The 13,044-nt window shown below is 43.1% G+C and overlaps 1 protein-coding gene across 1 annotated transcript in view; it reads right to left on the bottom strand.

Annotated features, from left to right (window-relative positions):
- Nucleotides 1–314: 314 nt before the first annotated feature.
- ksr2 (kinase suppressor of ras 2) overlaps nucleotides 315–13,044 on the bottom strand; it is a gene marked incomplete at both ends in the record, with an annotated part of 170,082 nt that continues 157,352 nt past the window's right edge. Inside the window, 5 exons of the mRNA XM_079517141.1 lie at nucleotides 315–461; nucleotides 1,534–1,663; nucleotides 4,483–4,617; nucleotides 11,290–11,423; nucleotides 11,855–11,951. Of these exons, the coding sequence (XP_079373267.1) occupies nucleotides 315–461; nucleotides 1,534–1,663; nucleotides 4,483–4,617; nucleotides 11,290–11,423; nucleotides 11,855–11,951 (643 nt within the window). The remainder of the gene's footprint in view (nucleotides 462–1,533; nucleotides 1,664–4,482; nucleotides 4,618–11,289; nucleotides 11,424–11,854; nucleotides 11,952–13,044) is intronic.

Here is a 13,044-nt window from a genome sequence, read left to right as displayed (position 1 = left end):
GGGCAGTTTTCATCTCTGGGGCTGGCTTTTGGATTCAGTGCACACTTAAGGAGGTGGTATTCGTTTTTTGTTTTGTTTTTTTCAGTTTTACAGTCTTGTTTTGTGTTCCTAAATCATTTGACATACTCAGCTGACTTCCAGAAGTGTTCCTAAATCATTTGACATACTCAGCTGACTTCCAGAAGTGTTCCTAAATCATTTGACATACTCGGCTGACTTCCAGAAGTGTTCCTAAATCATTTGACATACTCAGCTGACTTCCAGAAGTGCCCTAATCATTTGACATACTCAGCTGACTTCCAGAAGTGCCCTAATCATTTGACATACTCAGCTGACTTCCAGAAGTGCCCTGGGTGGGAAAGGCGACGGTTCCTTTTAGGCAGCTTTTCCAGTAACTCCACCAGTTTGGAGAAACTGGGCCTTTCGTCCTGTTTGAACGCCCAGCAGAGCAGCAGGATGTCCTGAGAAACAACAAGTAGTACATTTTAAAGCCCAGCAGAGCAGCAGAATGTCCTGAGAAACAACAAGTAGTACATTTTAAAGCCCAGCAGAGCAGCAGGATGTCCTGAGAAACAACAAGTAGTACATTTTAAAGCCCAGCAGAGCAGCAGGATGTCCTGAGAAACAACAAGTAGTACATTTTAAAGCCCAGCAGAGCAGCAGGATGTCCTGAGAAACAACAAGTAGTACATTTTAAAGCCCAGCAGAGCAGCAGGATGTCCTGAGAAACAACAAGTAGTACATTTTAAAGCCCAGCAGAGCAGCAGGATGTCCTGAGAAACAACAAGTAGTACATTTTAAAGCCCAGCAGAGCAGCAGGATGTCCTGAGAAACAACAAGTAGTACATTTTAAAGCCCAGCAGAGCAGCAGGATGTCCTGAGAAACAACAAGTAGTACATTTTTAGACTCCGGTATGAATTAATGCAAAACCTTTTCAGCAAATTACCCAGAGTTATCCATGCTTGTGATGTCCTAATTCATTTCAATTGACAATTAATTGTTTGATAGCTGAAAATAGCTATGTTTTGTTATATAATTAATTTGCCAAAAGACAGGGATAAAGTTATTGTACTAATTAAAAGTCAAATAAACACAAAGGATTCATCAATGGCACATTGTGGGGGAAACAGTGTTGCCAGGGAGGACATTTTTTGAGTCTGAGTAGGCCTACTACTCAGACTCTACTAGTACTTTGTGTCCGGGTAGCTCAGTCGGTAGAGCTCTTGCCTAGTTTGGACTGAAATGCCAATAATGACATTAAACTTTAAAGCACCCTCGAGTGAAATACTGCTTAATTTTATTCCCAAGGAAACAGAGATGACATTCGCAAAAACTTTGTTATTTTGAGAGTGCATTTTTATACATGGTATTTTGTTGGTAACTGTTGTATAAAAGCAACATTATACAACATCCCGGTATGTAAAACAACCTTCCATTGGTTGATGGATGATGATGAATGAACCCTTTACGACACTTTCACGACCACACGGTGTGAAAAGACACGACGTTTTCAGGAAACTGAAAGTCCTTACTGAGATCTCCTTGCCCATGCCGATCTGCGTGAGGTTGGGCTTCACCCCGCTGCCCACTTGCCACATGATCACCTCTGCAGGCTGAGTCTTGTAAGGCCACTCGCGTGCATGCAACTCGTACCAGATGGTGCTGTGGGGAGACAGGAGAGGATTGTTAAATTATTGTTAAACATCTGCATTAGGCCTACTACATTTAAAAGAAGTCTACACAATTAGAGAAAGAATTGTGACTTTGATCAACATTTGCCATGTTAGGGTTATCCCGAATGAATTAAGTGTTCAGGCTACTATTTGTACCTTTGTCTTTTATGTGTAGCTGCAATAGAGCACCAAAGTCCTGACATCACTGTCAGTAGAGGGCGTCAGTCCACAGGTTCATGTACTTTTTATTTGCATTGTAATCTCCATAGGGGGATTTTAGATCGCCTCATATAAGAACTGTGTTTGAAAAATAAACCGATCACCCCGGCCTTTTCACTCATATGGATATGAAGCATCGACTGAAGGTGGAAATGTACAAATATACCCAAAGAGTAACAAAATAAGCGTTAGAAACGAGTCAAACAACCCAGAGACTACATTTCCGGGTAGGCGGGTGGCTGCATCTGCCCGTCGCACAACATAAACTGAATGTCAATTATGTTTATTTTTATTTTATTGATATTGAATGTTTCGTGGTTAGTACGAGTCGAGTCACCACCAGCTGAGCTTACGTCAACGAGGAATCTCAGGAACGCAATGTGTTGACAGCTGGGCGTGACGTATATTAGCAGCGACATTGCCTTCATATGTAGTTTCAAGGCTTTTGCGGCCACATTAGTTCCATTTTCTCCAGAAACTGGCTGTATCAAATATGAATGGACATCATTAACGACGCACAGCCACTCCCCTGACAGAAAGGCCGGGGTGGTCGGTTTATTTTTCAAACACAGTTCTTATATGAAGCGACCTAAAATCGCCCTATGGAGATTTCAATGCAAATAAAAAAATACATGAAGCTGTGTGTTGGTGCCCTCTACCTCTAAGTGACGTCAGACTTCGGTGCTCTATGACAACCTTTTTAGAGAGGGGTGGACTTCAATTGAATTCTCATTGAGAAGAGAGGCCCTAAGACATGCTTTTTCTTAGTTAACAAGTGTTTTGCTAGTTTGGTTGGTTGCTCAACCTGTCTTCTCATCAAGGAAAGAACATTACATTCTCTACTACCTCCAATATAAACCCTGACCCCCATCCCCTCCTTTAAGAACTTGGCTACCTGCTGCCCTTTTTGCACATTTAATCTTTTTATTGTATTACATTGTCTAAAGGACTCAGAGATTGCCATTCAATGCATTATTGATTATCAAAGTGATGTGTATATTTAATATTATATATATATATGTGAATTTGTCTACTATGACTGCACGTTTGGGTTCTTGTTGGCTATGTTATTTGCATCAACGCGGACAGAGGAAGGTGTGACACCCTACGGACACTATACAATGTGACACTTCTGTTGTTGACAGCATAGTATAACGCTGACGAAGGCTATACGCCGAAACACGTACGTTGTGCTGTCTGCTCTGCAGCATACTGTGAGCTGTCTGCTCTGCAGCATACTGTGTGTTGTGCTGTCTGCTCTGCAGCATACTGTATGTTGTGCTGTCTGCTCTGCAGCATACTGTGTGTTGTGCTGTCTGCTCTGCAGCATACTGTGTGTTGTGCTGTCTGCTCTGCAGCATACTGTATGTTGTGCTGTCTGCTCTGCAGCATACTGTGTGTTGTGCTGTCTGCTCTGCAGCATACTGTACGTTGTGCTGTCTGCTCTGCAGCATACTGTGAGCTGTCTGCTCTGCAGCATACTGTGTGTTGTGCTGTCTGCTCTGCAGCATACTGTGAGCTGTCTGCTCTGCAGCATACTGTGTGTTGTGCTGTCTGCTCTGCAGCATACTGTGAGCTGTCTGCTCTGCAGCATACTGTGTGTTGTGCTGTCTGCTCTGCAGCATACTGTGAGCTGTCTGCTCTGCAGCATACTGTGTGTTGTGCTGTCTGCTCTGCAGCATACTGTGTGTTGTGCTGTCTGCTCTGCAGCATACTGTATGTTGTGCTGTCTGCTCTGCAGCATACTGTATGTTGTGCTGTCTGCTCTGCAGCATACTGTATGTTGTGCTGTCTGCTCTGCAGCATACTGTGAGAATATAAAATAATATAAAGTGCCTTAAACCAAATGACATGTCCGTGAGTGCTGGTATTCTCTCCTTAGAGAATTTCTTGTAAAGTAAACTTGCAGAGTGACAGATTATTTTACCTGGGTTACATCTTCTGATAGTGCTGACTGCTGACATGACATAATAATACCATAGTGTTTCATTAGCGCGACGGAACGTGACAAAATAGTCTACAGCTGTTGTGGTGATGACAGGCAGCGCGCCATGAACACACGTTGAAACAAGGTGGTAAAGATAACAAGGAGTGGACAGTGATGTCACTGTTATGCAACAAGGAAGTAGTATGGACTTGAAGCCATAGCCATATATACGTAGACGCCCTTTCCGGCTCTGAGGCGCGTGTCACCATTGAAGGCACAATTTTCCCGACATTCCTTGCAAAGCATTTGCCTTCAATGAGCAGCTTCCGCGTGCGTAACATAAGTCCCGGAAAAGACGCGCTGTGATTGGCCAGTAGTCACTTGAGTGACAGCGAGAGACATGGAGGAGTCGCATGAGTGACGTCACTTGGGCAGCGACGCAGTCGCCTTCAGCAAATGCCTTCAGCACTTATAAATAAGAAAGCTGCGGAGAACTGTTGCTTTGTGTTCACTCTTTAATGTTTTCTGTTAGTAATCTAATCCCCCCTGGCTCTGATGTTGTATTGTTAATAACTTTGTTGTTTGTGTTTTGTATTGTAATGTATATTGTCATGACTGTTATAAAGATTTGTTTAAAAAAAAAGCCTTCAAATGTCACTCACCCGAAAGCAAAGACATCGGACTGTTTGCAGAAAGGGAGTTTGTCCTCCTCCGTTTCTGGGGAGAGCTGCTGAACGATTTCTGGCGCCAGGTGACACAGCCACCCGCTGGGGATCCTCAGTTTGTCTTCCCTCCTGCTGCAGAGACAGTAGAATATAGAACACACTGTTAAAACATAACCCTAACCCTAACATAACCCTAACCCTAACCCTAACCCTAACCCAGGTGACACAGCCACCCGCTGGGGATCCTCAGTTTGTCTTCCCTTCTGCTGCAGAGACAGTAGAATATAGAACACACTGTTAAAACATAACCCTAACCCTAACATAACCCTAACCCTAACCCAGGTGACACAGCCACCCGCTGGGGATCCTCAGTTTGTCTTCCCTCCTGCTGCAGAGACAGTAGAATATAGAACACACTGTTAAAACATAACCCTAACCCTAACATAACCCTAACCCTAACCCTAACCCTAACCCAGGTGACACAGCCACCCGCTGGGGATCCTCAGTTTGTCTTCCCTCCTGCTGCAGAGACAGTAGAATATAGAACACACTGTTAAAACATAACCCTAACCCTAACCCTCCTGCTGTAGAGACAGTAGAATATAGAACACACTGTTAAAACATAACCCTAACCATAACCCTAACCCTCCTGCTGCAGAGACAGTAGAATATAGAACACACTGTTAAACATAACCCTAACCCTAACCCTAACCATAACCCTAACCCTAACCCCTAACCCTAACCCTAACCCTAACCCAGGTGACACAGCCACCCGCTGGGGATTCTCAGTTTGTCTTCCCTCCTGCTGCAGAGACAGTAGAATATAGAACAAACTGTTAAAACCTATGTTAAGCGCCTTGGATAAAGGCGCTATATAAATGCACCATTTACCATTTAATGGCTATGGTTTTGCTACAGTATATATCACCGTAAAGTCATCAACACTCAGATAAAGGTATGTAAGTGATAATGCACATTGAGTCTGTTATTTTCCTGTATCTGTGTTTTATCGTGCTTTCCATAGCAATTTTAGGGGGCTATTTATATTTCATTTTTTCCTTTCCCTTCCTCTTTTTCGATTTTTTTATCCCACGATTTTGAAACCCATTTTTCACCCAGTGCCAATTGCCTAAACTGTAATCCGGCACACTACTCTCCTTCTGCCAACCTGGGGAGAGCCACAAACTGAAATCATGCTTCCTTCAATGCATGAGGAGTGAGCAGAGGCCACTTCTTATCACCTGACAGGGGGGGTTTGCCCGTATGACGTAGTGCATGGAAGGAATACGTTATTCCAACCAGTTCCTTTCCCCTCCATCAGGCACCCGACTGACCAGGGGGAGGCAGTATAGAGACCAGGATTACTGCATGTGTTTTTGTTAGGGTACCTATACCCTATGGGACACGGGGAGAACATGCAAACTCCACACAGAAAGGCTGTTTCGCCAACAACCCCTCATATGTTTTACTTTCCTGAATTAATTCTGAATTCATTAGGACTCGTCAGCTCAGGCCATTAACCATTTATTGCAAAGCTATTGCAGTATGGCAGTGTGGCTCTGCTCATGTGATATCCCAGATTATATGTGCACCGAGACACAACTCTGATATCAACAACAAACCCCAGAGCAGAGCATAAGGTAAAGGCATTATATGAACAATTAATTGTCAATGCATACCATATACCACATAGATACATCACATGATCATAATACAATCCATACATTGCACTATCACAGAATCACCCATAACAGAACTAGATATACTACTTATCATAGTGCAAATGTGCAATCACATTATTATGATTACAAATTAATCCATTCCAAGCATTTGTTTTGCATTTGTTTTGGCTGTTTTTAACCCAAGTGTTTTTTTGTGCAAAACTAATGTCTGTTTGAAAATGACAGTTTTCTGAAAAAGCTATGTTTCTATGTCAGTCGTTCTTCGATTTTTCAAAAATAGCAGACCTACAAGCTCCTAGCGCGCCACTCGGTGGCATGCTACGAGCTTGTAGATCTGCTATTTTTCAATAGCTAAAGCATATGCTAACACCAAAAGGGGTTCCCGCCCAAAATGGGTTAACTCAAAGACTGTATTAATGGATCCAAATGGACCCCATTCTGTACCCTTGAGAAAAGATGATAGTGTGAAACACAAAACAACCAGTCCCATTTCCCTGTAGTGTAGTTGTTACAATCGAGACTGCTATAGTGTTGCTGTAGCATCTGAGCGGCCAACAGCAGCAGCCTGTCTTCAACATGCGTCTGCTATATCTGAGAGAGTATAAAAGACAACATCAGTCCGTGTCTCCGTGGCTTCCCACAGCGTAATGAGATCCAGTGGGAATACACGCAGAGACCTGTGGACATCACACTGATCAGTAAATAGGGCGGGGACCGACTCAAGCATGTTCCGACGTCCAAACGGTCACAGAGTGCCGATATCGAGATAATGAGACTGAGTGCTGTAAAAAGAAGGGGGAGGTGGGGCCTCTGCGTGGTCCACACCATCAACACATCCCCACACTTCCAACAGAGGAATGAAAGTGCAAATACATGGATGAATCTATAACGGGTAGGCTACTGCAAAAGCATAAACAAGGTGAGTCAAGATGTAAATGAAGGGAAGTCCTAAAGCGACTGAAGGATGAAATGAAATCGATGGAATAGATAGAGGAAGATTGTTCCAATCAAATGGGTCTTTATAACAGAAGGATGTTATAAAGTAAAAGCATTGTAGATGTCTAAGTGGATATGATTTTTTTTTTATATAATTTTTATCCCACGATTTTGTAACCCATTTTTCACCCCTGTGTCAATTATCTAATGTGATCCTGGGCTCTACACACCCTCCGCCAACCTAGTCCCCATATATGGGGGACATGGGGAGAGCAACGGACTTGAACTCATGCTTCCTTCATGCCTGAGTGTCCAAGTTGCTCCTTTACACCTGACAGGGGGGAGTTTCCCTGGTTGGACGTAGCACCTGGAAGGAACACGTTATTCCAACCAGTTCCTTAACCCTCCATCAGGCGCCCCGGCTGGCCAGGGGGAGGCAGTTTAGAGACCAGGATTACTGCATGTTTTTTGTGAGGGTACCTACCCTAGGGGTAGGTACCCCATCATAAGTGGATATGATGAAGTAGACTGGGCCAAGTACTGCTTTAGGTAAGGACACTTAAAATAAATACATTTATAAATGAAGAGAAACCAATATAATTGCCTTCTTGATTTAGGCTGCAGCCAATTGAGCGAGTTGTGCATGAAGCAGTGATGAGTATCATATGGACATCTCAATACAAACCTGCACAGGGAGTTATATAAGACATTAAGGGCAGTATTATGCGTGTCTTAAGTACCAGGTCTTATTACTTAACTTAAGACCTGGAGGCGTGATCAATGCCATTTGGCTATTCTGAGTGGCCAAACAGCATTGACCACGCCTCCAGGTCTTAAGTTAACTCATAAGACCTGGTACTTAAGACACGCATAATACTGCCCTAAGGGGCTTAAAGGTATATTCAGTGATTTGACTTAAATATCACTTATTTTTTCTTTTTTTCTGGATAATCCTCCCTACTATAGAGTGTGCTGACCATATAAGGAGTTCCTCCCTGTCCCCAGTGAGCCCCTGGGGTCAAATAACCCTAGTTTCAGTTTTGGTGGCGGGTGGCAAAACCGTCATCCAATCAGGATGAGAGGGGCCTTCCTCCAATCATGATCGAGTGGGGGCGGGCCTTGGTGCACATGCTGTTGGCCTGTTGCACTTCCCCCCACTGTAGAGCGTGCATGTGCACATTTTGTTACCGGGGCGGACTGGGTGGTTTTCCAAATCACCCAAATCACTGAATGTCCCTTTAAGATGAGAGTCTGTGGTGTTCTGGTACAAGACATCTGCGTAATCTATAATAGGAAGTAACACTTGAAGAGATGATTATTTTTCTAACATCAAATGAAAAGCAGTTAATTGAACGGTAGAGTGAGCTCAGGCAACCATATGTTTTTTGAAGGTAAGTTCTGGGTCGACTGTAAGAATGAATACCAGAGATTTAAGGTGAAGAATGAAGGCAACTCGGCCGAAACGTCCATTCTGCTGTTCGAATAATAAAAATCACACCCGTGTGAAGTAAGCGGTGCAACTCTGTGTGGGGGTTCCCGGGGGGGAGGGAGTTCCAGACCCACAGGAACGCACCCAGGGTGCTGGCCCGATTCCGGCGAGCCGCCCTGCGTCCGAAACGGTTGAGAAATGACAGAGTTACCGTGTGGGGGTCCCTCTACTGTACCCTCTACTGTACTGTACTGTCACTGTACTGTACAGTACTGGCACACCCGAAATCATACAGTTAATATGTGCGTGTGTGTTTGTGTGTGTGTTGGGTTGCGCACAGGTGGTGAAAAACAACCATGCTGTTTTCGTGCTCAGACGCACCCACCCACCCAGCCAGCCAGCCACCCAGGCACACACAAAGCTACTTAAGGAAGTGGTTGCACCACTTAAAAACAAGAATCCTAAAGGATATAACAGGAGTGCTGGTATACATTCTTACAGTGTATATCTTCCAGAACCGTGCACCCTGTTACACTATTACGTGGAATGACTCAACTGAGTGTTTGCTCTCGCTTTCTTCTTCAGGCTCTTAGTCGAGCCACACTCCAAGATATTTGAATGAGTCAACTTTCTCAAGGTGAGGTGCCATTTGAGTTAATGTATGCGTACTTCAAGAGAGCTTCATGCTCGACTGTGGCGTCGTGTACCAAACACCATGCTACAGGATTTCCCTTTATTCAACAGCAGTTTGTTATTATGGAGCCAGTTTTCTGAATTGTAATGGAAGTCTGATTGTAAAGATTATTGTCTTGTCTCCACCAGGCCGAAGGCATGGGGAGAGAGTATGTTTTGCACTCCGTCCGTGTGTGTGTCCGTCCGTCCTTCCGTCCGTCTGTTACCAGCTAATCTCCGGCACCGTTAACCCGGTCGATGCCAAACTTTGCACACACACTCCCTGGATGCCAACGATGAACCTCTGCCCCACATTTTCCAGAACGGCCTGTTATAGCGCCACCATGAGGCAGCTTTTCACATTTTTTACCTAAAACTGCACCGATCTGCGTGAAACGTTGCATGCACACTCTCTAGAGGCCAAGGACAAATCTTTGACCTGCATTTTCCGCATCTGCCTTTTATAGCGCCACCAGGAGGCCGACTTTTGTAAAACACAGTTTTTTTCCAGATTCTGTCCAAATAATTCACAAATCGTTACACAGTATCTCTATGGTCATGTGCTCAAGTCAGATCTGTCCGATATTTCATATTCCATCCTAATTGGCTATAATTGGCTTTCACAGTTTGCAAGATTGCCCCGTTTTGAACAAAAGCCTCAAATCATGAACGCAGCATGCAATTTACGTGAAATCTTTCACACATTTTCTTACTAGGCTGAGGAACCCTTTTCACATTGGCCTGTTATAGCGCCACCAACAGGTTGATTTTTGCACAAAATGCCTCAAATCATCCAATTGCCATTAAAGGCGTATTAAATGGCACCCTTTTCACATTGGCCTATAGTGCACTCTGCATTTCCTCAACAAAATGAAGAAAATTGTTGCAAAAAACTAACAAACAAAAAAACATGTTTATATTACTCCTAAACATTTTGCCAAACATCTCACACAGTCCTATCCTCCTGGTGGAGACCTGTGCCCAGAAGGTCTCTTTTTCTAGTTGAATTTGCATTATGTCAGAACCAGATAAATAAATAAATATGTCATCGGCATAGAGCTGAACTTGACTATGTAGGCAGGACTATGTAGCAAAATCGGTCTTGGAAGAGCCACCCATCGACTAATCTAATAAGGCAACCTTCCCCGTGTTTCTTCACTGGTCCGATCCAGAAGAGCGCAGTTTACCGGCCACTGCTACAGAGCTGACAATGAGGTTATATCTTCCCTTCTTCTCTGGAGTCCTGCCTCAGGGCGGACCAGAGGTAGAAAGCTGTCGTTCCCTGATTTCATCGCTAGGGACACATGCTTCAGTAGGCAAGAACTGGGGGTGGCAATGAAGGACCGGTGCTTCAGTAGGCAGGAACTGGGGGTGGCAATGAAGGACCGGTGCTTCAGTAGGCAGGAACTGGGGGTGGCAATGAAGGACCGGTGCTTCAGTAGGCAGGAACTGGGGGTGGCAATGAAGGACCGGTGCTTCAGTAGGCAGGAACTGGGGGTGGCAATGAAGGACCGGTGCTTCAGTAGGCAGGAACTGGGGGTGGCAATGAAGGACCGGTGCTTCAGTAGGCAGGAACTGGGGGTGGCAATCAAGGACCGGGAAGTCTGGCGTAGCATTGTGGAATCCATGATCTCGACCGCGGTCGAAAAATGATGATGATGATGATGATGTAGGCAGGTGTCAGGTAAATAATTAATACAAAATAAAAAAAGGAGTGGAGATCCTGGGCAACCAGGAAGTGCAGGATCTCTTGTCTCTTGAGATCACGACAAGAGAACTCAACCAAAAGAACATGGTCCAGTCTAGTCTGCTGTGTGTCATGTTAAGCAGCAATTTTATTTTCCTCAAGACATTTTCAAAATGCATTTTTGGGGTAAGCTGCTCTCTCTATGTAAAGTGTCTTTTGTGAAACGACTTGTTGTGAAATTGGTTTGCAAAGCTGTTGCTTGTGGGTGTTGCTGTCCGTCCGTTACCATTAAAATAGTAATTTACTTTTTCTTCATTTATTTACATAATCAAGCAGAATATAGGGATGCAAGGGTTGAAGTCGTTAAAGCTGCATGAGAGAAGTTTTTAACGAATTACCTGCCAGCCTGCAGCACCCCAGATATGGTGAAGAGTCCAAAGTCAGTGATGACTACTTTGCCGTTGTCGTAAAACACGTTCTTGGACTTCATGTCTTTGTGGAGGATGCCCTTAGCGTGGAGGTAACCCATTCCCTGAAGAAAAAAACACAGATATTTTCCTTGCAATTTAGGCATTTAGCAGACGCTCTTAATCCAGAGCGATTTACAATAAGCAAGAACAAAAAAGCATGGGAATACATATAAAATGCATTTATCAAGAAACATGCGTAAGCTAAGAACGTAACTAGAACATATCTATATAATGACACTATACATATAAACTATACATATATACTATACTATGCTGTACATATATACTATGAAGTGCACTACATACAACATGACTACATACAATGCAATTATTGTGCTGTCTACATAACATGCTATAAGTCTGTTTCAAATTCTATCTAAGTCTAAAAAGTGCTATCTAAGGGGGTTTCCTTGATAAGACATTGCCGCACGCACGCACGCACGCACGCACGCACGCACGCACGCACACACACGCGTTCAGCGGAGGCCTCTACCTTGACCATCTCTTGTGCTATCTGTCGAGTCTTGTTCACATCCAGAACCACCTTGGCATCCCGTACAACAGAATACAGCGTTCTGCCTTTACACAAGCTGAGAAAAAGACAAAGGTTACATTATTGCGAACGCAGTGATTGCGAACGCAGTGAGCATTTACTATGAGACCCAGCAGATCATGTCTGTGTGTGTGTCTGTCCCGCTGTAACACCACCCGCCCACCACCAGAGGGCGCAGCTGTATCACACACAAAAACACACACACACATGCACACACACACACACTCACGCACGCACGCACGCACACACACACACACACACACACACACACACACACAAAACTTAACTTAAAAAAAACTTAACTTACAAAAAAACTTAAAAAGGAAAGAAAAACACACACACTCACGCACGCACGCACGCACACACACACACACAAAACTTAACTTAAAAAAAACTTAATTTACAAAAAAACTTAACTTAAAAAAGAAAACTTAAAAAGGAAAAACTTTAAAAGGAAAGAAAAACTTAAAAAAAACTTAACTTAAAAAAAAACTTAACTTAAAAAAAAAACTTAAAAAGGAAAAACTTTAAAAGGAAAGAAAAACTTAAACAAAACTTAACTTAAAAAAACTTAATTTACAAAAAAACTTAACTTAAAAAAAAACTTAAAAAGGAAAAACTTTAAAAGGAAAGAAAAACTTAAAAAGAACTTAACTTAAAAAAAAAACTTAAACACAAAAAAAGAGAACTTAAAAAAAACCTTACAAAATTACGTAATTTATTCTAATTGTTGTTTTTGCAATTTACGAGCTGCGTTCGCTTCCCGCGTTCACGCGTCTTACTTGTTATTATGATGCTTGAAAGCTATTTTAACCTATTTTAAAGTCTTCTAAATTCTGACAGTTTTCTGAAATACCTCATGTTTCTGTATCAGTGGTGCTCAATATTTCATGTCAAGGACCCCAAAAATGATATGTAATTGGCCACCGACCCCCATCTGAAAATAATATTTTCAGACGGGGGTCGGCGGCCAATTACATATAATTTTGACAAATAACAGTATAACAGTTCCTGGAACAACATAATTATTATGTTGTTCCAGGAACCCCTCAGAAGCAAAGATTTCAGTTAAAAACGTTCACTCTGAAAGAATATATATTCAAAGGTTTGCGCCACATTTTTACGATTTT

This window comes from Electrona antarctica (genome assembly GCF_951216825.1).
Source record: "Electrona antarctica genome assembly, chromosome: 12".
NCBI classification, from domain to species: Eukaryota; Metazoa; Chordata; class Actinopteri; order Myctophiformes; family Myctophidae; genus Electrona; species Electrona antarctica.
This window is presented reverse-complemented; position numbering and strand designations above follow the sequence as displayed.